General features: G+C 41.9%; 1 protein-coding gene across 28 annotated transcripts in view; it reads left to right on the plus strand.

The window, feature by feature from the left end:
• Positions 1 to 25,299, plus strand: part of PDE4DIP (phosphodiesterase 4D interacting protein) — a 206,059-nt gene that overhangs the window by 153,242 nt on the left and 27,518 nt on the right. For 17 of the 28 annotated variants that reach the window (XM_064488900.1, XM_031457924.2, XM_064488894.1 and 14 more), the window contains 9 exons: positions 2,174 to 2,290; positions 2,615 to 2,752; positions 3,624 to 3,736; positions 4,848 to 4,975; positions 14,742 to 14,830; positions 19,495 to 19,727; positions 22,370 to 22,805; positions 23,667 to 23,859; positions 24,766 to 24,885. In XM_064488900.1, the coding sequence (XP_064344970.1) occupies positions 2,174 to 2,290; positions 2,615 to 2,752; positions 3,624 to 3,736; positions 4,848 to 4,975; positions 14,742 to 14,830; positions 19,495 to 19,727; positions 22,370 to 22,805; positions 23,667 to 23,859; positions 24,766 to 24,885 (1,567 nt within the window). Of the gene's footprint in view, positions 1 to 2,173; positions 2,291 to 2,614; positions 2,753 to 3,623; positions 3,737 to 4,847; positions 4,976 to 14,741; positions 14,831 to 15,106; positions 16,679 to 19,494; positions 19,728 to 22,369; positions 22,806 to 23,666; positions 23,860 to 24,765; positions 24,886 to 25,299 lie in introns of those variants that run through there. The other 11 variants (XM_031457925.2, XM_064488895.1, XM_064488899.1 and 8 more) reach the window with 2 other exon arrangements.

Here is a 25,299-nt window from a genome sequence, read left to right on the forward strand (position 1 = left end):
TTCCCTCATGCTTTCATTTTTCTTCCATGGAGCAAATACCTGGATATAAAATGGCAGAGGTCTCTGAAGAGGGCCTAATAAATAGCACCCTTTCTTCCATCCCCAGGATCTGAACAAAGTGAGAAATGAAACAAAGTAGTGGCAGATAGTTTGGTACCGTATTACTGGTAAAGGCTGAGGTAGAGAACTTAATGCAAGAGCCCATGGCCCTGCTGGCCGGTCCCCAGAATTAGGTAGACTTGTCTACCCAGGCAGGCAGCCCTGGGCCTCAGCAGACCACACTGTGTGGTGGGGAAGAGCCTGCCCCTGGGGAAGCCGTGGAAAAGCAGGCTTCCTACAGGCAGCCACCTCCCAAGAAAAGGAAGAGTGGAATCATGTCAGGCATGCCTGGTTTATTCCTCCCCTGTGAACTGTTCAGTCCCTTTGCCTGGCTGGGGCTGAGTGAGGAACAAGGTGGAGAAGAGGTCAGGATTTACACTAAGTGAGCTCCTTCAGCAAGGAGGGAAATGTGAGGAGCATTTCCTCCTCACCTGCCGCAGGAGCCCAGAATCATCAAATGCCTTGGTATAGTTATACATTATCATGAGCCCACACAGTGGTGATATAAGCATTGATGGAATTATAAGATACACAAGTAGAATTTTTATCGCTTATTACTTATACTTTATATAAACTTAAAGAAAAAGACACTGCTTCCTTTAGGAAGCTTAATTATACCTTAAACTAGCTGTGTGTCATCCGTCTTCACTTGTCACAACTATTTTTTTAATTACCTCAAAATATTTCCTTAAAATGTTTACTTACAAATAACTTGCAATTACCATGAAAAATATCAGACGTAGCCTAGTGGCTCTGAGTCCACTTCCTTGAGTTCACATCCTGGATCTACCACTTATTGGCTCTGTGATTTTTAAACAAGTTCCTGAATTTCTCACAGCCTCAGCCACCTCATCTGGAAATTGAGGAGCAGAAGATCGTTATCCTATAGGGTTGTTGGGCGCATTCACTCATTCATTCATTCATCAGCTGTGTGGGGACCTTCTCTAAGCCAGGGCAAGTGGTGGGGATGAGCAGGGAACAAGATCAACAGAGTCCCTGACCCCATGTAATTAATTTCTAGTGGGGAGGTAACAGATGATACATAATACAATTACTGATTGGCATAAGCAATATGAGGGAAATAATAGACAGTAATTTGGATGACGACTGTGGGAGATAGAGTGGCCAGAGAAGGCTTCTCTGAGCAGATGTGTAAGCTGGGGCTCAGAGATGAGGAGGAGGCAACTCTGGGGAAGGTATTTCAGGCAGAGGGAATAGTGGGCTCTGCAAAGGCTCTGAGTCAAAAGAAAGTCTGGTATTCCTGACAGGAAAAGCCTAGCGTGCCTAGAGATTCATGAATGAGGTGGAAAATGCTATAGGTATTGAAGTTGGAAAGGTAGGCAGGAGCCGGTCACTAGGTTTGTTTAAAGGATTAAATCTACTCAGTATTTATTAAGGCCTGAAACACAGTAAGCCCCTAGTAAATGCTGGCGGCTGTGGTAATTATCACAATTTTTAGTGAAATTTGTCATAGTAAAATCATTTGGCTGTCATTTTCTGGTGAGGAGAGATGGAAGATACAACATTGAAAGTTTAGGGCCTACAGTGTTAACTTTTGATAGGACTTCTTCATCGGTGGTGGCGTGTTCTTCCATCAGGAGGTGTGTGGTGGTTGGTGACCTCTTGTGATGTTAACTATTGATGATTGATGCCATTATTTTAGACAGCTGACATTAATTCATTAAGGTCTGCAAAAGTGGAGCTGTTTTATCAATTTTTTCATCTATTAGCCGAAATATAAACTTATATGAAGGAAAACATCTATTCATGCATCTGCTCATGGTAACTCATTTTTTAGGTAGTATAATAAACAAATTTGGTATGTTTTATAGTGCTAACAAAAGTGGAGGGCATCATCAAACCACGTTACAGCTTCCCGTAAAGCAGCCTTGGGTACCACAGAGTGTGGCTTGTTGATCCGACCCAGTAGCACACTGTTCATGCTCTGGCTTTTATTTGCATTACTGGCTGATAGTGACATGATACGGAAAAACATTTGCTTCAGTGTTAAAATGTAACTGTGACACATACTGTTTCCTCTACCCACTGACTCCAGGATTTCTTTCCTCCACAGATGGAACTTTCTGCCCTCCAGTCCATGATGGCTGTGCAGGAGGAAGAGCTGCAGGTGCAGGCTGCTGATATGGAGTCCCTGACCAGGAACATGCAGATTAAAGAAGACCTCATCAAGGTCTTTCAGAGCTTTTTAAAGACCACTGGGCGTGATTACAGCTCAGAACACCTGTAGGGCATCTTCAGACAATGTGTGGATACGTTGAGTCCCGTGGCCAGTGCTTATTTTCTTGATGTGCTGCTAGTCTGAGCCTCTTGATGTTACCATATTCTCTTTGACTTATATCAGACTTGCTAAGATGTCATAAAGAACATATCATTACCTTCATATGGCTTATTAATATCCCATTTAAAAGTAGAGCAGACTGTTTCAGGGGCATTTGTTCCTTTGTTCCTCTGCTGAATAGCATTTTTCTTACTGTACTTGTTTTTTGACTTTTAGGACCTGCAGATGCAGCTGGTTGATCCTGAAGACATACCAGCTATGGAACGCCTGACCCAAGAAGTCTTACTTCTTCGGGAAAAAGTTGCTTCAGTAGAATCACAGGGTCAGGAAGCTTCTGGAAACCGAAGACAACAGGTAAGTTATTGGAGCAGAAACCTTATTTTTACTGTGAAATAAACAATGGAAAAGCTGTCAATGTAGTTACTTAGGAAGGTATCTGTTGGTGGAATTTCATAGACAGTCTGTGCCCTCAAGTTCCCTGCCTTGGTCCGTAGCAGCCACACATGCTCTTTTCTAACATGTATAGCTCCTTTGTAGCTACCGCCCCATATCTGACCTTTCTTCAGCACCAAACTTCCTGAAAAGATCTGTTAGCCTGTACTCCACCCCCACCCCATCTCTAGTATCCTCTCTCTCACTGACTACTCACCTCACTCCCGTCTGGCTTTTCACTCTGCTAGTTCACTTAAACACATCTCTGCTGGTTGTGCACTGTCACAGCTCATCTTCTTCATAGCGCTGTTATAGCTCACAGGACACGTGTCTGTGACTGATGAATTGAATGTGACTGATGAAAATGAATCTTTTCCTCCCGCTAGATAGTAAGCTTATCCCTAGAACAGAGTCTGACACATAGAAGGTGCTCAATAAATATTTTTGAATGAATGAAGAGTGCTCGTAAGTCCTCATGTGTGTTTCCCTCGTGCCCTCCCTTGCTTTCTCTTCTACTCCTCTCTCTTTCCTGTGCTTCTGGCTTCTCTCTTTTTCTTCTTGCTCCCATTTTGAATTCTCCCTTATAGAGCTTTAAGGATTGAAAAAAAAAGATAATGTGACAATGATTTGAAAACTGTAACACACTGTAGAATAGTTAAGTCAGTGATAAGATCGTGAGCTTTTTGAGTCATAGGACATGCAAATACATTGTCTGGGTCTCTTTCTCAGGATTAACTGTGGCTTCACGTCTCACATCTCCATTTGTGCATTGCTTTTGTTTTCTTCCCCTCAGTTGCTGCTGATGCTGGAAGGTCTGGTAGATGAACGGAGTCGGCTCAATGAGGCCTTACAAGCAGAGAGACAGCTCTATAGCAGCCTAGTGAAGTTCCATGCCCATCCAGAGAGGTAAGGGAGTGGCTACACCATTTTTCCCTTTATTTCTCATTAAGTGCAGATGCTTACAATATATGAAGGGAGAGAAAAAGAAAGCAGTTACTGGGACTGCCCAATTTGTCATTTGTTGCGTCGATTGCTCTGAGCCTCAGTGTCTAAAGTTTAAATCAAGAATACGGCCTGGTTTGTATAGCTGTTGCAAAGATCAAATGAGATGTGTCAGCTGTCTAAAATAATGCCTTGCATATGGTAAGCACTCAGTATAAGTTCCCTTCTTTTCTCTGCTTCATCATAAGAGTCAGGCTATAAAGGGCACTGATATTCATTGAATATCACTGAAGAAAATGTATTTGTCATTATGGCTAATATCACCCCAGGATTACTGATAGCCATCATGAGGAATATATTTTCTTCTACCTCTTGCTTTTTGGTCATGCATATTATATCCTTCTGGCTCATTTATATTCCCTTAATTTTTTTTCTCATATTGCCTTCCCACCAGCCCCTTTTTCTCTTTCCTAATTTTTATTCTTTTGCTCCAGTTTCTTCTAATTTATTGTTGAGTGAAAAAATTTTTTTCTCTTTAGTTCAAGAAAATGAAAGCAGAGGAAAGGTACAATAGGACGACTTGATTATGTTCCTTTTTAAAGAATGTCTGGATCTTTGGTCCCTGTGAACTGGATTCCTTCTCAGAGCATTGTCAAGTTTGGTTAACACATGAGAAAACAAATGTCTTCAGTAGCAGCCCTGCTTGGCTCAGAATTGCTTCAGTCTGTGTTTAGTTTTTCCTGGGTTTTGGTTTTTCAGAAACTTAACGCTTTTAGTCAAAAGATTAAATTTCTTTTAGTGGGATATAGGGGTGTGAGATACATATTAGGAACTATAATTTTATGTGAGATTGGCCCAGAATCTAGGATAAAGGGACAAGCTTTAAAGGAAGCGGGCCTTGCTAATCTGCCAGCAGTGAACACAAGTGCCACAACAAAGACTACATTCATTTATTGTGTCCTAGAGGACAATTACTCCAAAAATCTCATGGCTCCGAGTGGCACTGATAGCTCTTTGGAAGCATCTATGGACTCATTACGTTGATGGCTAATCCATTTTCCTTCCATGTAATCAGCTCTGAGAGAGACCGAACTCTGCAGGTGGAACTGGAAGGGGCCCAGGTGCTACGCGGTCGGCTAGAAGAAGTTCTTGGAAGAAGCCTGGAGCGCTTAAGTAGGCTGGAGAGCCTGGCCGCCATTGGAGGTGGGGAACTGGGAAGCGTGCGAGTTCGTCACAAGCATGCCTTCTGAGCACTGGCGGGCCAGGCTGTGGCCCAGGATGGAGAGCCTTGTTTGCACTAACCAGAGAGCCTTGTCTGGCTGTGGCAGAGTTAAATGGTGACTTACTAATGATAGAACTGGTACAAGCAGCATCAGCCACAAAGTGAAACTCACTGTAGTCTGCCTGTGTTTCCCTGTACGTATCTGTCACGAAGGTGAATGGTGAAGGCTACAAAGTATATTTGCACATTTCAAATCATTCCATTTTAGTTTTCCCACCCATATTCATTCTTCTCCCCAGCCCTCCCTCCTTATTCTCTCATCCCTTCTATGGGCCAATAAAGTTTATTCCTCCCCCACTTTCACAATCCATTTCATATGTTCCATATCATGTCATAAATGCATGCGTGTGTATTATTTTTGCCATTCAATCAACTCCTGCTCTTTGAGTGAGAGCAATTTCTTAATCAAACAAAAGTTTCAAGATTAGAGAGTGAGAGAGAAAGAGGTTGAAAGTCTAAGAATGACCTTGCAAAAGTTGTATAATCCTTCTTAGACGGTAACCAAGCCAAGTCTTGCAATAGTAGACTGCAACTACTGGGAGGGCCAAGTTATACAGCAGAGGCAAAGACTATGAAAGTGTTTACAGTAAACCTTTACCTCTAATATTGCAGAGTTGATGACCGAATGACAGTGAAATTAGATTTGGTGCAGATTAAACTTCATTAAAGTGTTTTCTTTAAACTGAGGGTGTACTATTGAGTCAGAACGTGATTTTAAGAAAGCTCCGAGGTCTTCTAGAGTCAGAATTCTCTATATAAAAAGGTAATTTCAAAGATAATGTCCCCCCCTTTAAATTCAGTATTTCACCAAATACCTCATAGTCAGAGGAGACTATTTCTTACATCTTTTCATTTGGCACTACGTGAAGGCCAATAATTTTCACCATTTAGTGCTTTAGCATTTCTCCGTATTAAAATAAGTAATAGACTTCAGACTTTGAAGTGTTTGGATGGTTTAGAACGAAATGTCACAGATCTTTCTAGATTTTGGTCACTGTCTCAGTGCTTTCTTGTGGCAACACGGGGGCCCTGGAGACTGTATTTCTGCTATCCTAAATGTCAAGAGTATAAAAAGTAACCAAGATTACTTTAGAGCTTTGTTCACCCACGAGGTTTCTTGTTTCTGCTAGATATAAATTTCCTAGTTAGAAGCTGAGTGTTCAGTTTTTAAACATGGAATTTGGTTAATAGGAATTAAGGCTCTTTCGCACCGTGAATGTGTCCCCTTTCTAAACTAGGCAGAGCACAAGGGTTTTTATTTTTTCCCTGCATTTTTACATGACACTTTTATTTCTTTCACTTTTGTGTGTGGACACGGTTTACTTACATTCTAAATTTTGTCCAGGTTTCTGTAACCTTAGCCACGCCTGTAACAGAAAGAGCATCAGTCACTCTAAAGTGGACAGGAAAGAAAATACTCTACTGGAGAAACATCCTTGGATTTTCTGATTAAGTATTTTGCAAAAGATTGGCAGCCATAAGCCTTCGTCTTAAAGAAAATGCTTTCCAGTTTTAATGGGCTTTGGGGGGAAAAGAGGGTCGTTTAAGAAAGGAGATAGGAAGTATAAGCAGAATCATCCATTTTTCTTAGTCTTCCAATCTTTAGTGACCCTTTCCCCCTCAAAGATTTTTGTAACTTTCTGGAAGTGAAGAGGCAGGTAGTGGAGCTGTAGAAATGTCAACCCACCATATGATGACAAGGCATTTAGGAAATGTCTTCCCTTAATTTTACTAATAGACCAATGATGCTAAGTTTCCTATTAAGATTCAGCCACAGGTGATTCTCGAGTTCTCATAGCTTATAGTGATTACAGTAGTTTGTGTAAACAACCACTCCTGCTTCTATCACCCTCCAACAAAAGTAGGAATTTCCCTTGGTATCTTGAACAGCTGCTGAGTATTAGAAATATTAGGGTAGTTGGATGAATAATGAGAGACCCAACTTCCTACAGGAAAATTATTAAAATATGTAGATTAGGGAAAAAAGTAAGTGAATTCTGGTCCTGATTTGGACCCTAAAAAGATAAGAGTAACTTATGCTGCTATAGTTACTTGCCATTGATCTCGGTCCTTGAGAAGCATTTTAGAAAATTAAATGATTTAGTGGCAAAGGAGAAATTAAGAGTTTGATCTTGCTACCGTAGATGTGACTAAAATCTGATACTGACTTTCTGGTCTTTATATCTGGAATGAGGCTGGCAAAGAGTGCTAACTGGAGAGAGCTTGCTGGTCTAACAAATTTGTGTGATAATTTGGCATCTTATTAGGGAATATGATTCTAAGTCATTTTGTTCTGCAGCCCATAGATGCATGATGCTATCATGGACCACATCATTCATATAATCATATTTAGCATGAGATAATATGATTCCATTCTCTCTTCAGGAGCACAGACCTTTCCTCTTACTGAACTATTCTAACTTTGCCAGGCATTTCTCAGCATCACAATAATTTCAGATAAAGCACTGTGTGCTTATAGAACCTTGTGCTTGAATAAAAAACTTGAAAGGCTCAGGCTATGCTTAATTGGAAGCATAGAACTTAAATTGAGAAAAACCCATATTGCTAGATTTGGTTTTTCTCACATTTCCTTCTTGGTTGTAATGTTTGTAAGAGGTCAGGGTAGTTGAAGTGTGTAGCTTTTAGCAGTAGAGAGTTGAACGGGACCTCCAAGATGTATTTAATGATGAAGTGGAAGTCCTTTTGACAGATATTTCCCCTAAACTCCTTTCTATTACAGGTTTAAACTAAACTACTGAAGTCTAGCGATTGTTAGTGACTAGTATAAATCAACATTTTTTTGCATGTTCTCTCTTTAGCTATTTAGCCAAGTTACAACTTTTTGGAAAAGGCATGATGGGACTGTTTTAATATAGTCAACCTTTTACTTTGATCGGGTGACCTCTTACCCTTACCTGCCACCCTGCCCCTCTCCCGCACCCACTTCCCTTCATTCATTTGTGGACAGCAGCAATAGTTTTGGTTCTTCTCCTTCCTCATTCATATTTTTAAAAGATTTAGTTTTGTCATTATGTGTAGTGAGATCTGTTAAAGATCAAGACAGTCTTGACCTGGATAGGATATTAGATCTAAGCCACAAGTTCCCTTAGGAGGTTCCTTAGTATATTCTGTTGTGCAGTTTATACAGAAGTGGCCTCAGTGGCAGATGCATATAAAAGGCTTATCACTTTTATGCTTACTTATGCTTTTAATTCAGTTTCTGGTTGAGAAGTTTGCTTCATAGCGTCAAAACAGTTTGAGAAAATTGATCTCAGTTCTGTCTGCTTCAGTCTGCAGTAGGGTCTAGAGTCCTCTGATCAGGGAAAGGAGGGACAGATCAGATTACACCAAAACTTCGCCTTTCCCTGAGGAATAGAGGTTAACTGACCTACCTAAAGTCTTCCCTTTGGACTGCAAGCCCTAGAAGGAACAATACTTCCATACTTTTGCTTTCCTTGAGCTGGTATTAGAAAACTCTAGTTCCTGTTGTTAGGATAGTCATTGTTTTCTGGATTCTTGGTCTTTTTATTTGCAAAAGGCACAGAATCTTCACATCCCTGGAAAACTCAAGTTGCCTCATCAGCTAGGGCCTCACTGGCGATTCTTCAGCTCTCCAGCCAGTGCCCGGCAGGGAAGTGCGACAAACTTCCTAGGGCGTGGGGAGGAAATATTAGTAACCCACATGCTTCTAAAGTCCATTTTCCATCTGCCTTGTAGAAATTGTACTTGAGGTACAATAGATGAAATTAGCTGTCTTTTTCAGATACTAACACCCTGTGGCTGTAAGCATATAGAGTATTTTACCTTGTTTCTCTTGGGGTAAAACTCAGATTGCTTTTCTCCCTTTGGTAGTTCAGGACCATGTGTATTATAGAAAGAATAGCTAGGAATATGGAGCTTATATAAGGCAACCCAGTGAAAAACAGAAAGAATGAGTCAATGGGAAATTACGTCAGAGTTATTTCTGTGGGGTAATAGTTCTCCATCTTACTGCGTTTTGGATGCTACCCTCTCACTAGACATTTGGAGCAATAATTTAAAACCTTTGTATTATGATTGAAAAACAATCATGTAGCTTTTAAGTAGTTTGAATATTGACAGAAGGTAAGTCCTCAACTTCTATATAATCACATGAGGCAGGATGAAGTTCCCAGATAAAAAATTAGCATTTGTAATTTGCTTTCAACAAAGGATGGGAAGTGGAAGGGAAACATAAAACTGTAGAGCTGACAATACGAATTTTATCAGATTTCAAATAAGAATAATCAAATGCATAAAGCAGCATATTAATTCCTTTTGCATTACATTCCCTTTTTGTAGTTTAAAGTCAGATTCCAGACATAAAAGTATCATACAGTTTTTTTCTGGATAAAATGGAAAGTTTAGCGATACCGGAAAATGCTTGATCTAATGAAGTGTAGGGGTGTTAATTAAGTATATGAACTAAATCGACTTCCTTGTTCCCTTTGAGAACTCATAATTGTCTAGCAAATGCATGTAGGTTTGCTTTTAGTATATAACTTGAGTATGCAATGCTTCTTTTTGCAGTTATCAAAATCGTTGCTATGAAATACCAATCTCTCTCTCAGTCTGTAAACTTTAGAGGCATGTGTATATATACAAATATGTTTTATAAATCATGAATTTCTGTCTGTTTCCAATAACTATTATCAGTTGGATAATAAAAGCAGGTTTACTTTTATTCCACGTAAACCTTTGATCCTAGGGCTGTTGAGAAAAATTAAAGTGATTCATAACAATTTAAATGAAGAAGGAAATGACATGTTAAATGACCCAGTAACTTGGCGCTAGATTATTTCCAGGACTATTTCCCACCAAAACAAGCTGTACATTTCCCTCTGGAAGTTCATCTCTTCATGGCACTGTGCTGTGTTAAACTGTGTTAACATCTGTGCTGAAATGGAGCGTGTGCTTTTTTATACATAAGTGTTAGAATTTCAGCTACTTTAGTTGAGACACACAAAAAAATTGTTACTGATCCAATAAAATTATCAAAGGCCAAACAGTAACTATTTGGTTTCATTCTTAAAAGATCTATGAGAAAAGTAGAGAAAGCTCATACCTTTTTTTTCCTTATAGGAGAATCAGTCTATTGATTACTGTACTAAAATTCCAAGTCAAAGTAAGGCTCTGGAATGAGCAAGTGCCTTTGTATTTATTTAAAGGAAGGAAGAGGAAGAAACCTGAATTTTTCTGCTCTAAAGGAAGTGAGACTAAAGAAACAGCATTATATTTCCCCCAGAAATGTGAAATGAACTGTTTTACCTTAAAAACCTTTTCTGCTCTCCATGCTGAAGGAAGTAGTAGAGAGTGGGATGGAAATGTGAGGAGCCAGTTGCGATGATCGGTGGTGCCGTCCCTGTAAATGTTCCCGGAGAGTCCTCTTCTTGTCTTCTCTGAGGAAAAAAGAGATCATAAGCAGGGAGAATTCATTGACATTACAGAATTTTAAGTCACTGAAAATAGTTGCTTTCTGAATTAAGAACAGGCTGGAAGGGTACCTAAGAGATGTTGCAATTTAAAGACACAGAGATACCACCATAATGGGGCTTGACCGCAGACAGCAGTTTTCTAGCTACTTCTGCTCCAAGATCAGAATCTGTCTAGCTAAAGAATTTTATTTCTCGGCAGAAGCTTATGGAAGACTGTGAAATCTTAAAATTTTCCTATGGTCCAAAGGGGAATAGATGCAGGTAGAATTGCAGTTTGATGGGAGACATGTTTCCTTCCATTCTGTCAGGTAGCATCATCATATTTTATCAGCAGTAGTTGGTTCATGACTGAACACGTGAGAGTTTGGTGAAGAGCGCGTGGCAGAGTGCCTAGGAGTGGGATTGAGATGGGCCCAGGGGACGCCACACAAGAGCCTGGCGCTGAGGGGAAAACGGCCGGGCCCTTGGCGCTGCAAACTTGTTCATGCTGTAAAGTTTAGCGCTTTGAATTCCCTTTCAGAAATTACTCAAATATGACTCCCACGTTCTGAGTAACTTTATGGGAAAATCTTAGTCCTTTTCTGTCGGTTGCATATAAATGGCTTAAAAAGGAAATTATAATGACTAGAGAGTAGAATTTGGAGACAATGGCATTGTTGCAGCCCAGTTTGGACTCATCACTGAGGAATCAAAATAACACTTTGTGACTTTCCCTCAAGGCTCATTCATCCACGATAGTTTTTAAGGCAGTTGTTTAATGATGATGAATCCTATTTGTAAAGCACCTACTCAAAAGAGTGCATCTTACTTTACTGACCGCTCTGTGGTCTCTCAGCGGTCCTGTGAAGGAGGGATAACCTAGGAATGTTACTTCACACCCCCTGTTGGGGAACAGATACTCAGCAGTGAAGAAGTGCAGGTAGACTCAGTCAAGATCATCCATTGATAATGTGAGAGATCCTTCTGCTGACTGCATTTAGGTTCTCTGGTCTCCATTTCCAACCCTCAACTCTTCAGCCCAGAGACCAGTTTACCAACAGTAATGTAAAACAACAATAATAATAAGGCAACATTTATTGAGTACACAGTGTATGCCGAGCACTGTTCTAAGCACTTCAAAAGCAGGAAACCTTTTAAAGTTGACAAGTGTACGGAGTGGATATTACTATTAACCCTAATTAATAGGTGAGGGGACTGAGTTGCAGGAAGATTGTGATTTGTCTGAAGTCACATAACTAATGACAGATGCAGAAATCTAACCTAGGCAATCTGGCTTCGGAGTCTGTGTTCTCAGTAATTATGCCATGCTCAACTTAAAAAGCACAAAAGTGTGAATTTTTGCCTTAATGATAAAAGAAGACCTTATATTTGTATAATACTTAAAATTTCACCCAAAGATTTTATAGTAGTGTATTTGAGAAGTTTATTTATGTATACTTTATAGAGTCAGATAGCTGGTAGAAGATAATTTTCTAAATCTAGGAAAGGGAGGTTTGGTACCACCTCATTATGTGTGGCTCAGAGCCTAGAAACTTGAAAGAACCACAACTTGAGAAGTATTTAAAAAAATTAAAATTTTTAATAAAATTTTCAGTCAAACATGTAAAACTTAACCATGGAGATAAAACCTGGAGAAGCAAGTTAAAATTGAGGGAAGAGATTCTTAGCTTTCAGAAATTCTAAAGGTGGCAGGCATGTTGTTTCATATTTATCATAAATAAGCAGTAAATTAGTGAGTATATAGTAACTTCAAGTTAGAAATTTAAAGTACTATTCCAATTTAGTTCTGAACATAGTGTTTTGTTGCTTTGTAAAAGCTTAGACAAGGGTATTGCCCACAAAGAGCAATTTTCTGTTGTCGCTTATGAAAAACCAGAAATGACAACAGAAAGAGGGATGTCTAATGTAAACTTAGATAGGACCTTGTGTAGGATAACTTTTTTTTCTATAAATTTTTTAACTTTACAAACCTCAGGGAAACACACACAAAAGCTTTCAGCATTCTAATTCAGATTGGTAAAGGCTGAGCAACCCTTCAAGCTGCCCTGAAGGAAGTACAGCAGACCACAAGCTAGCTAAAAAATGAGTAAGGAAAACAAAACCCCCGTGTAGTAGGGTGTCGAGATGGAATTGGCCTTTTAACTCCAAATGAAGTCAAAATCATGGTATCCCACCCCAGAGTGAATTAAAGAAAACGTTATCTAGAAATGCAGACGTGGCATCAGAAAGGCCGACAAAGGTAAGTGAAGGGCCAAAAGTGTTAGAAGCCCTCAAGGCCAGTGACAATCACCCTCCTCATCCCCACTTACCTTACTTCTGGAACGTAGCACCCGAATCACCTTGGGCTGTGGGCCCAGTGGTACAGGGATGAGGATCCTGACCTCATAGAGCTGAACTTTCTTCAGCCAAGGATCCTTCTCGAGTCCAACACCCAGAAGGGAAACAATGTGAAAAGTATATTTTTTTTAATCACTGAGCGGGACAATCCATTCTTTGCTAGAAAAAAAAAAAGGCTCTGATCTCTACTTTTGCACAGGGAAAGATTTTTCCAAAGTAAGCATAATATGATATAGATGTCCTCAAATGAATCAGCATCCTAGGTTCAGTGAGTTTCTGAACAGCCAAAGCTTAGGTAGTGTGTTCATTCACCTCTACACAACCAGTATCCTGAATGAGACGGTTCTGGGGCTTGAAAAAGTAAGTATTGGAAATCCCTACTGTACACAGTCGGCCATGATCTTTAAAGATGCTTAGTGGTAAAGGTGCTTCCTTGTGAGTACAGCTGTATTGAATAGGGTACTGCCTTGATCCAAAGTGAACCCAACATTCATAATGAAGACCAGGGAATGAGTCATAAGATTAAGCTGTGAGGGCAATGCTTATTCCCTTTTAGTACTTCGGTGAGTTGCCTCTGTCTGACAGTCCAGAGACTTGACATCTTGGCTCAGCTCCTGTCCGGGACTAGCCATTGTAACCTTGGTCAAGCCACCTAATCTCTTTGAGGCCCAGTTAACCCAGTGGTCAGAAGAGGAGTTTTAACAGGTTGGTTCCCAAGGCCGGGGTCAGAACTGTTTCTCTAATCTCAAGTTTCTCTAATTTGGGTAAGTTCTATAAGGCTCAGGCAGTGTCACAGTAGATTTTCTTTGGTGTCCAAAGGAATTAACAATTACAAATTCCTACACTTTCAGAAGAAATCAATAATGTGGGCCACTAGCATTAATCTAAAATTTGATGAATAGTCTTATTTTAACAGATGTGGAGAAGAAGAAATACCCTAGATCTGTGCTGTCCAACATGGTAGCCACCAGCCATGTATGGCTACTTAAATTAAAATTAATTTAAATTATATTAAAGTCAGTTCTTCAGGCTCAATAGCCACATGTGACTAGTGTCTACTGAATTGAACAGCATAGGCATCAAGTTGCAGAAGATTCTTTTGCTCAATGTAGACCTTTATCCAGACCATGAACTGCAACTGCTTGTCCCTTAGTGCAAGCATATATGTTTGTGCCTCAAGTAACTTCATCTTTGGGGAATGAAAAAAATGGATTAAATTCCATTTGGACAAAACAGTGCAAGAAATCATCAGGCAAAAGATCTTGGCATTGGAGAAGAGTTTGGGGGAGATGGGGAAGAGGGGAGGTAAGAGGAAGGAATTAGGAAACAGCTGAACCATTCTGTGCCTTGGGTCTTGACTGGACCTGAGCTTCAGTAGGACACAGGGCCCTCAGAGGAGGGTTCCTCAGAGAGGTTATCACCCCACACACAACCGATCCCCACAATGGAAAAGTGAGTAGAGCAGGGCTGCCCTAATCCCAAGGAAATCCGGGACCCTCTCAGCACTCAGCGATGGGAAAAAAGTCAATCAGTTTGGGCCCATGTCACAGGCGGGAAGGTGGTTACATGGCCAGTTAGTGGCAGGAGGGGGAATATTTCAAGCTTTCTGGAATTAAGTGAGGGGGTAACCACTCTCTCTGACATCTGGCTCTTCAGGTACAGGTCTGTGCAGTCAAAGGCAGCTTCTGTTTTGAGCTGTAAGCTTGAGTGTTAGTAAGAAAGCATCAATGAGAGTCTTTTGTACAGATCTGGCACGTTGGTCCTGTCTTCCTTGTGAGCCATGCATATGGGGAAAGGAAGACATCAGAGGTGAATGGCAAAAAAGAGTGTAATTTTAGCTGCTGTCTGGAAGGCATCTACAAAGGGAGTCACCTTTCTCTTCTGGACTTACTTGTAGGTGCAGCTGCAGGGGACGACACAGAAGATGCGAGTACTGAGTTCACCGACAGTATTGAGGAGGAGGCTGCACACAAAAGCCACCAGCAAGTAAGTCCGAGTCAGGTTCTGGGGTCCCAGGGTGGAAGCTCATAGCCATTGGGGTCTGGTGGTTCCCTGCCACCCTTGTGGACCTGGTGTGAGAAAATATCTTTTTATATAAACCACTTCCCCGTCTTCTTCCTGCCCTCCTGGAGCTTCCCAGCCACCTTGCCAACCCCTATCCTCACCCTATTTTTCTTTCCCAACCACCCTTTTATTCCTCCTATCTCATACTCCTGCTCCCTGCCCCTTCCTACCCCCTTTGCCCCTGTGTACCGTCTATAGCTATAGCTTCAGAAGAATTTTTACTTACAAGCGCATGGACACTGAGCCTCTTGGGCTTATGTAACTGAAACACATCACAGAAGACAGGCAGCCATCGAAGGGCTGCTGGGGGAGGTGGCTGGCCTAGGACCTGCTTCAGGAGATTGTTCTCTGGGAAACTCTAAGAGGATTGGAATGCTTCTAAAGCAGGGATCATTTTCTGTGAAGTCTCATATAAAAGAGAACTTTGTTGGGCAACCTGACAAATTACCCAGGTTGTGACCTGTCAATGACCAGCAGATGACACTTGAAGAGCAAGTCCCTATCAGTCCTCAAAACCTGGTACCCAAGGCTGAAACACTGTTTTGCCGACCATCAGTGAAGGTGTAACCAGCATGTTCTCAAGCTCAAGAGTAGAATGTCCTGGACCTCAGATTGAGTCACCCATAGTGACCCCACAGCACTCACTAGAACTGCTACGTGTCTCCACCTTCCCCAGTGACATGTAGCAATCACATGTCCTAGACGGGCCATGGCTGTGACTCTGAGTTAAAAAGAAAGTGGATCATTAGTATCTGTCCTTGTTTAGAAGAAGCTGGGAGTTTCCAGTGATAGTTTCCTTGAAGCTATTAGGAAAACTAGAGGGGAAATGAGGCTTTTGGGGTCTGCCTCTTCATCTCCTGCGTAAGAAAAAGAGGATACATCTAATACACCAACAAAAAGATCCCAAGTGAGCAGTGCCCAAACCTCACAGGATTTGGCACAGTCTAGCTCTGGAGGACACAAGTAGTTGTCTGGAATACCTCGCATCCTCAACACAGTTTCTTTACCTTCTACCAAGATCCCCTTTGTGTTGCTCTAGACACATCTGACCCTAACTTCTCCCCTGAGTTCCTGCATGAGCTCCACTTCTCTTTTTGCTTGAACAGCTTCTTCTGGTCCTCCTCACTGATGCTTGTAACTTTAACTATGTACACTACTGCCCCTCTGGACAGACCCCACTACCTAGGACCTGCACGATAAGTAAGTAAATGTCCACTCTGAGAGAGCTAGATTGGGGTGTCAGCAGGTCACTGATGGTTATTGCTACTGTGGGACAGCATTCACTTCAAGTAACTGGACAGGAGACACAGAGATGAAGAGAGCCAGATTCTGACTGATGTGGTCCAAACAACCCTGGTACTGTAAGCTCTTCACTCTGATTCTCAGCTACAGGCAAACTGGTCTGTCAAGTCACCTCTCCCTCAACCGTCTACCCTCTAGCCTCATGTGGAGAGAATGACCAGACCAACTTCATGAGGTCAATCCAGCCCTGAAATAAGCCTTTTATATTGAGGCATTTGTATTTCCCTTGCAATGTCTTCCCTATTACTTGGCATAGGAGATACTTAATAAATGAGAAGAAGTATATACCTGTTGGGTGAGGAACATATTGGGTAAGCACCATTTATCTTTGCACCACCTTTCCTTGAAAATCAGTCTTCAGTTTTAGGAAGGAGGTGTGTGAAATCATTGTAAATGTACCTCAGCTTTTCTGAAGTTTGAGGGTGTGACTCTCCTACTACCAATTAAATAAAGCTTGTTTTGTCATAATCGTTTTGTGTCAAGATTCTCAAAAATGTGTTTGCTTGTTTCTAGGGAACTGGTCCCTTAAGATTGAGCTACAAACTTCGCCTAGTTGTGTCCTTAGGAGGCTGACCTTGTTCTCAACACAATTCTCCCTTCCTACCTCAAGCATGCACATACTTCCCCTAACAAACACATTCAACTTTGTGTTCCTTCCAAGAGACCCACCTTTTGAGCAAAGAAAATTGCTTCATCTTTAGTTTTGGACTCACCCTCCTCAGGTAGCCTCAGATCTAGCCATTTGGGTAATTTTCCCCAGATATCTCACACAAAATTCCATTCTCAGTGATGAACTTGAGAAGAGATCATTTTTAATGGCCTTATGGTGTCTAAGGACTGATTAACATTGTGAGAGATATGAAACAATAGGGCTGAAACAACTCTATTCAAGTAAGAGATCAGATCTGCACATGGACCTTTGTGGGGCAAATAGAAACCCAGCCTACAAAAAAGTTGAATTATACCATGGAACAGTACAACACATGAACAGATGAATTCGGAAATGTGAAAAAAAACAACAACCTATAAGAGATGTAATTAACAACAAATGTAATTAACACTGCATTCAACTGGAAGCCCTGGGTTTTGAGGGGAAAAAAAGTGAAGTATTAGCTTGCCCTAGATGATAAAGAAAAAAATAAAAAGGCTAGATCCTGAGTCACTTTTCAAGCATTTACATTTAAATTTTACAGACAATTTAGCCAAAGGAAGTTCCCTTTGACATGGACATATGAAAACCCAAATTAGTCTGGGAACAAATCAGATCTCCCTTTTCTCATTTTAAAGTGGGAGATCAGACCAGATGAACCAAAGGTCCTGTCTGGTATTAACATTTCAAGGTTCTTATTTTTTCTTTTAAAAGAAAGTGGGTATATTTAAATTAATAGGAGAAGATAATGTACATCTAGCAGGCACTTGGACAATAGATAGGTGACATTAAAGTCAGACAGTATTTTTAAGCAGAAGGAACTCTTAAGGTTTAGAAAAGGATAAATGTGTCCATAGTCAAAGCTGATGGCAATGTTTAGTTAGTTGCAGACAGTTTATATAGAATTCAACATCACATAATTTTAATGAGAGGTGAGGTCATAAACTTTCAAAAGTGGTTTTATCCAGTCCCCCTTCCTTTATTTTGTCCCAAGTGCTTTGTGACACATGCAGGAATGGCCACCAATCTAAGCCTGACAGCAGAGCCATAGAGACAGACATTCCCAAGAGCCTCCTAAATCTCAGGCTCACAACCCCAATTGGAATTGGATGCCTAGAAAATGAACAACTGTGTCTGGAATCTCTTTCTTCTTTGATGTGGGTGCATGTCTTGCACATCTCTTCACAACCTCAACTGCTATGCTACCGAATTCTTCTACACAAACATGCCATAAATCAATCCCACTGAATACCTGCAGCCTAGATTTCACTATATGGTTACGAGGTCCAAAGCAAAGGTCAGTGGCTTTGTGCCAAGCCAAGCAGCTCTGTTAACCACTGGTCCATTTAAGCTTCCCTGAGTGCTGTTCTAGTCAGTATATTTCAGACCTAAATGAAGGAATAGAGCATATAATTAATTCTATAAATCATCCCTAATCAAGTGGCCACTACATGATTTATAAAGATGCACATAAATATTCTGATGACTTTGATAATTGGGAAATGATTCTGTATAGCCAGAATGAACTTATGACAAGTACAAGTCACTATATTTATAGAGATAAAGGAAACATGACCCAGAAATAGCTGTGAGGAAAGGTAGAACATTGGGAGGTCAAAATTGACCTGAAGTTAAGTCAAGCCCCCAAATGCTGCCACTGAATGGAAAAAGGAGCCAATATGCCATTGGGATGTAAGATTAATATTGGACAGACAGGCAAGAAACTCACAGACTAAAACAATTCATCATACGTTAAGTAGATTATTGTACTCAGATTTTGGTTTCTACACTTGAAAAGCATGGGAAAAACTGGAAAGGAGCCCAAGACAAGAAAGTCTATGAGTTAAAAAATTCTTACTTGAGGAAAAACTATACAATCTGTTTTAGTTGAACAATTGAGTAATTTCAAGAGTATCTTCAAAAAAACAAGGTGATCGGAAATTGTTTCTGCATGTTTTTTCTCTCACGTGCTTAGTTTCGTAGAGAGGGTTTGACCGGCAGCATCAGCACCGGGTGATAACCGACAAGGGAAATTGGCTGCCAAGCAGGTGACCTTCCTTTAACTTTTCTGCAGTTGTAGAGTGTGGTTCTCCTGCTGCCAGTGAAACTAAGGTTGCTCTGTCTTACCTGGAGCTCCTCCCATATTCTAATACTGTGACCGTGACTTCTGATTTCTGAGTGTCCAGAGCCCTTCCTCTTAATCGTCCTTTCTGGAGTCAGAGTTACAGGCACAACGTCAGGCTTTGAGCTGGTACCTCGAGCCATGATCTTTGCAGTCAAGGACTCAAGTGTTGTGGAGCTGATGAAGCTTCCTGACTTGTGAAAAGTCCCCTCAAAAAAGAGAAGAATCACAGCACCCACAGGCTCTAGTCCTGTTTAAACCTCGTTTGTTTGCATTTGTTTGAGATCTATTGTGTGCTCGTGGTTTTTTCTTCGCCCCCCTCTGCAGTCTCCTCTTCCTGCCTATGGCAACAGCTCTCACTGCTCCTGGTGTGTCCCACCCACCCAGACCAGTCTGCAGGGCCCTTATGGCTGAGCCCATTTTAGGTCCCAGTAAAGGCTGCCTTTGTGATCCCATGTTCCTTTTAGCTCCCCTTCAACGGCCTAACTTCTTTAAACCGTGATTTTCTTCCAGCTCATCAAGGTGGCTCTGGAGAAAAGCCTGGCAGCTGTGGAGACCCAGAAAGTCTCTCTTCCTCCTCCTTCCCCAACAGGAGGGGACAGTAACAGGGCTCTTCAGGAGGAAATCCTCCACCTGAGGGCTGAGATCCACCAGCACTTAGAGGAGAAGAGGAAAGCTGAGGGGGAACTGAAGGAGCTAAAGGCTCAAATTGAGGAAGCAGGATTCTCCTCTGTGGCCCACATCAGGTAGGATGTGCCCCAGAGAAGGGGGGCCTGCTGACTGAGGGGCCACCATAGCCAGGGGACTGACCTTGCTGCAGCCAAGGCGTGCGTGCTGCATGGGGCTTCTTGCTTTACATCCCAGGCTCAATGCATCAGTGGTTCTACAAATTCTTAGAAAAATTAAGTGATTCTCAGTAATTATCATTCAAATTATTTAAATAAATCTGGTCTTAGTTCAGTATAATAATGCCCATGACTAGCCATTACATGTGACCGTCATGAGTGGAAATCTCCTAGTTATATGTCTGGTATTGCTCCTTTGAATTGACTGGAACATGTAAGGAGTCAGTGCTCCCCAAGACGCTTCACTGCCGTGTGCAGAACCAGAACGGTCCATGAGGAGGAGGATTTATATAGAAGCCCTTCCATCTCCACTCAGCCCTCTCTCAGCAGCATGAATCCTTAAATCATGGAGTAGCAATTTTCATCATCTCTGCTGTTTTATTTACTTTGCAAAAGTGAGAAAGTGGCAAGTATTTTTGCCACTTATTTATTGGCTAGATGGGCCACTCTGTCTTGAACAGCTTTTTTTCAAAAGATGCTTGGGGAACACGCTGATACTGTATGGCTAATCCACATATTTACTCATCCCTAAGGGTCATATTCGTTTTGGCCTGCTGTTTAGAACACAGCTGTGCAGATGTAAACTTCTAATTCATGCCTTATTGTTCCCCTGCCTATTATGTGCCACTTAAATGTGCCTGAATCAGAGAATAATATTAGCACTGAAGAGGGCCTTGGCTTCCAGAAAATGTCCTGTTTCATTGTCAAGGAAACACAGGCCTAATAAGTCCTAGTAGCTTATTCAAGTTTGCATAAGAGTCCATGGCTAGACCCCTGGCTCTCAATTTTTAAATTCAAAGCCTTTTCTTCTGCACTATATATTTTGTCAATTTTTTAAATACTCTTGTGATCATCCTTTTACTCTGAATTCTCATGATATGTCTTTTCTTAAATTCTATTTAAGTTAAAGCATAAGTTTTAGTTGAACTGTGTAATATGTAAAACTTCACTGTGCTCTCTTCGTTAAGAAGAGTGCATCTCTTTTGATCCTACCGTTGAATATGCAATCAGACCAAATGTAGTACCCTCGTGGATTACTTTCTTTTTCCCCCAGAGTTACTAACCTGAAACTGATTTAACTCTCCATCCAACCTTAGAAGTCACTGATACTGTAGAAGATGGAATCTATCTAATGTGTAGCCCCTCCTTTGAGAAGCTTTTGTCGAGCATTGCTTTCATTACTTCCTATTGTGATAACAGCAGTGTTTTCCCCCAAGTACAAAGTCATAACATTTAAATAGTAAAGATTGTTCTCTATCCCACACGTGTCCCTTTCTTTCCCTCTTACACCTCAGTTTGGTGAAATACTTATCCCCCTTTTCTCCACTGAGGAAACTGTCTCATAGTCTTTCTGAGTCCTGTGTTCTAAAGTATTTTCATCCTTAATTCATGCTAGACAAGCTTTGCTCTGCCCCAAAACTTCAGGATTCTGAGAAATCTAATCTAGGGGCAGAGCCAACTACTGGTCCTTCAGACTGTGAATTGGTTAATTCCCTTACCTCTCCTAGTTGGCAGTTCTCAATTTTGTCTGTGTATGAATCACTGTGGAACATAAGTAAAATGTAGATTCATAGGCCTTAGCTCTAAAGCTTTTTAAACAAGCACCTCCTAGGATTCTGATGTTAGTGTTGCTCAGGTCTGCAGCTAGTCCACGCAGAACTGAATGACTACTCTGCTGCAGACACTGGGCTACCCATACTATAAATGTAATTTCATTGAAGCATCCATTAACTCCACTAGGTAAGTGTTATAATCCTTATTTTATATAAAAAGGAGACTGAGGCTCAAAGAGGTTTGAGTTTGTTTATTAAAGCCATGTTTTTTATTGCTTCCTTCTAACCCTAGTGAAGGACGTGGTGAGAGGAAATGCTGGGTCTAGAATGTCTTGGTGAAAATCAGTGTTTTTGTCCATTTTATTTCCTCAGCAGATACGAATGTTTTATGTAGCAGGCACTGTGGAGGCTCTGGGGATACAGGGTGAACAGGACAGGCAGAAACCTTGCTCTCATGAAGGTGATCTCCTATCACAGGAGCCAGACATAAAGCAAATAATCACATAAGTACATATGACTACAGTTCAGATTAGTATTGTTTCTTCTGCGTTCCTAAGTCCCAATTTCTCATCTAGTGGTTAAAAAGTGACTGTTGTTAATTAATAGAACTGTAGACTCCATAATAATACATTTTCCCCAGGCAAATGCTGTTTTATTCTTTTTTTAACAGTGTAAGTACCCTTGTTTGTTCCAGAGGCCACTGAAAACTAGAACATGAATCCGCAAGCACAGGTGAAGACAACTAGAGTAGGTGTCTTGAGCCTGAGATTTTTGGTGATCATGCTGCCATCGAGTCGCTGTGGGAGTGTGGGCAGTGTCTTACTCTTCCTGAGCCTTGGTTTCCTCTTGAATAAAATAAGAGACTCGTCCGAGGTCACTTCAGGCTCTGGGGTGTCTCTGAGTCTGATGGACTGAGTTGTGGGTAAGAGGGGCCTCTTCGGAACTGAGGCCAGGACCAGCCCTGGCCCTGACTGTGTATGTTTCCTGCAGGAACACCATGCTGAGCCTTTGCCTTGAGAATGCAGAGCTGAAAGAGCAGATGGGAGAAGCAACGTCCGATGGATGGGAGGTCGAGGAAGACAAGGAGAAGGGCGAGGTGATGGTGGAGACCGTAGTTGCCAAAGGGGGTCTGAATGAGAACAGCCTTCAGGCTGAGTTCAGAAAGCTCCAGGGAAAACTGAAGAATGCCCACAATATCATCAGCCTCCTCAAAGAACAGCTGGTGCTGAGCAGCAAGGAAGGGAATAGTACAAGTAGTCCCGAGCTCCTCGTGCACCTGGCCAAGGAGATCGACAGAATGAATGCAGAGCTGGTTTGTTCTCCTGGAAAGCACCAATGCCAGGAAGTGGAGAGTGTGACCGCGAGGCCCTGCCCCAGGCCCCGGAGCCTTGACCTTGGGGCTGCCCTCACAGTGGATGCCCTCCAAGTAAGTGTGGGGTAAGGTGGAATGAAAGACTCTTGGAGAAGGAGCTGTAGATGTCAGTTTTTACTTTAACAGTTCTGCCCTGTGGGTAGGAGGTAGCAAGGGAGAGGCACTTTTGTACTGCAAGCGGTGGTAATAATAGTCCTCACACAGTCAGCTTTAGAGAGGTTTTTTTAAAAATAATATTATCCATAAATACTGCTTGAGTAATTCATTTTCCATACGTATTTCTTGAATGCTTAGGTTTCCAGATAACACACTAGGCATTAGCAGCAGGCCTGTTCTCTGCCCTTCATGTGCTCAATATGATGGGGAAAGATGGCACAAAAGCAGATCATTTCAACAGGTAGCAATACAGGGGTGCGTAGCATTTTAAGGCAGCCAGACAAGTGGTGTGTAATGACATCTCTTTCTTATCACTGCCATTTTCATCACAGCTCATTACAGGTGTGGATTCCTGAGCCTCACAAGGGGTCATCAGGATCCTCTTGGGGAAAGAGGATTTGCTGAGGGATAAATAAAATGGAGAATGCAGAGGATTCTGAGAGGACCACTGGGCAGGGATGCAGGGAGAGACGAGTGGAGGTTTCCACCCCTTCTCTTTTCAACCTTTGAATAAACATTACTGAGAGTTGCTCAAAGACTCAGTTGGCATCATGTTATGTGCTGTAGATACGCAGATGAAAAACCGTTACCCCAGCTCTCCAGGAGCTCAGCCTGGAAAGCAAGTAACTGCCCAGGGGCATGAGGAGCGCTGTGACAGACACGTGAATAAAGTCCACAGGGTTCGCAAGGGGAAGTGACCATCACTGCATGGGGGATGAGCTCAGACTGCCCTGTCCCTTTTGCTGGCTCTTTTCACAGCTGGGTAACCAGCCCCAGGCCCGTGACCCTGGGCCTCAATCAGAATTTAGCCTCCCGGGATCCACCAAGCACCTGCGCTCCCAGCTGGCACAATGCAGACAACGCTATCAAGATCTCCAGGAGAAGCTACTGATATCAGAAGCCACTGTCTTTGCCCAGGCCAACCAGCTGGAGAAATACAGAGTCATGTTTAGTAAGTCTTAAGTTCACCATTACCAAAGTGTCCATCTCCTCCCTGAGAAACTGCATGCCTTGCCGACTTCACTTTTCTTCCCCAACCTTAAAACAAATTTAATCCTGACCATGACCCTAGGATTGTGGAAGTGGATACTTAACTTCAGTTTGCAGACGGCAGAGAAGAATAAAGGAATGAAGCAAGTTTGCAGGGACAGTGTAGGGAGGAATAGGCTAACATCTAGGTTTGCTGACTTCTGAGACAGTCGACAAACTGCCTTAACTCTCCCAACATACGCTTATTGTTTCTCTTCTGCTCCTCTTTGCGCCACATCAGATTCTTCAAAAATATATCATCATTGTTGGTCTAGAATCAGCACTTTCTAATAGAACTTCTGCAGTGACAGAGATGTTCTATATCTGAGTCTCATGTGGTTACAGAGCACATGAAATGTAGCTCGTTCAACTGGGGAATTTTAAGTTCTATTTAATTTCAATCAAGTTAATATAAAGTGGTCACATGTGGCTAGTAATTACCTTACTGGACAGTGCAGATCTGGATGTCCTGGAACTCTGAATTCGCTCAGCTCCATTCAGACATTTACTGAGCTCCTGTGAACAAAGCAGTTGCTGGCTTCCCTGGGACTTCTGGAGATGATAATATGCAACGCTTGACTTAAAGATGTCTGGTCCCAGGGAAGCCCAGGTTACCTGCAGGTGGGATCCATGGCAAACAGGCTCAACTGGGCAGAGGAAAGTCCTGCTGCCTGGAGCAGGTGGTCTCTTCTCCCACATAAATAAAGCAGCATCTGCCCCATGCTGGATGTGACCTCCTGCCCCCTCAGGGCCAGGGTTTGTGCCACTGAGGATGAGGGAGTGTGTGAGGGATTCAGACACTCTGTAACATCCTCTGTCTCTTCCCAAGCAGGTGAAACCTTGGTGAAGCAGGACAGCAAGCAGGTGCAGGTGGACCTCCAGGATCTCGGCTATGAGACTTGTGGCCGAAGCGAGAATGAGGCTGAGCGGGAGGAAAGCACCAGTCCTGGTACGAGCACACTAGTGGGGTTCACCTTCCCTCCCTGGAGTCAGCCTTCAGGTCTTGGTGCTGTTGGCCAGTCCTGCATCTTACAAGGAGTAGGGGCGAGGGGGTGTTGCAAACTGAAGGGGACCCAGGACCAGAGAGGGACAGGAAGTTTGGAGGATACCTCTTGCCCAAACTAAGGCTGAGTATGCGTTTAAATGGCTACAATTATTTTTCACCATACTTCTGTTAATAATAATAATAATAATAATAATAATAATAATAATAATAATAATAATTTCTATCCAACTGATTATTGTAGAAAAAATACTAAGGCCTATTTATTAATGAAAAGACCAGATGAGCTTTGGGGAATATGTAAACCGTTAAGTTTAAAAAATTTGTTTTTCTATTATAAAAGCCCTATGACTGTAGGGA

Source organism: Camelus dromedarius, chromosome 9 (assembly GCF_036321535.1).
Source record: "Camelus dromedarius isolate mCamDro1 chromosome 9, mCamDro1.pat, whole genome shotgun sequence".
NCBI lineage: Eukaryota > Metazoa > Chordata > Mammalia > Artiodactyla > Camelidae > Camelus > Camelus dromedarius.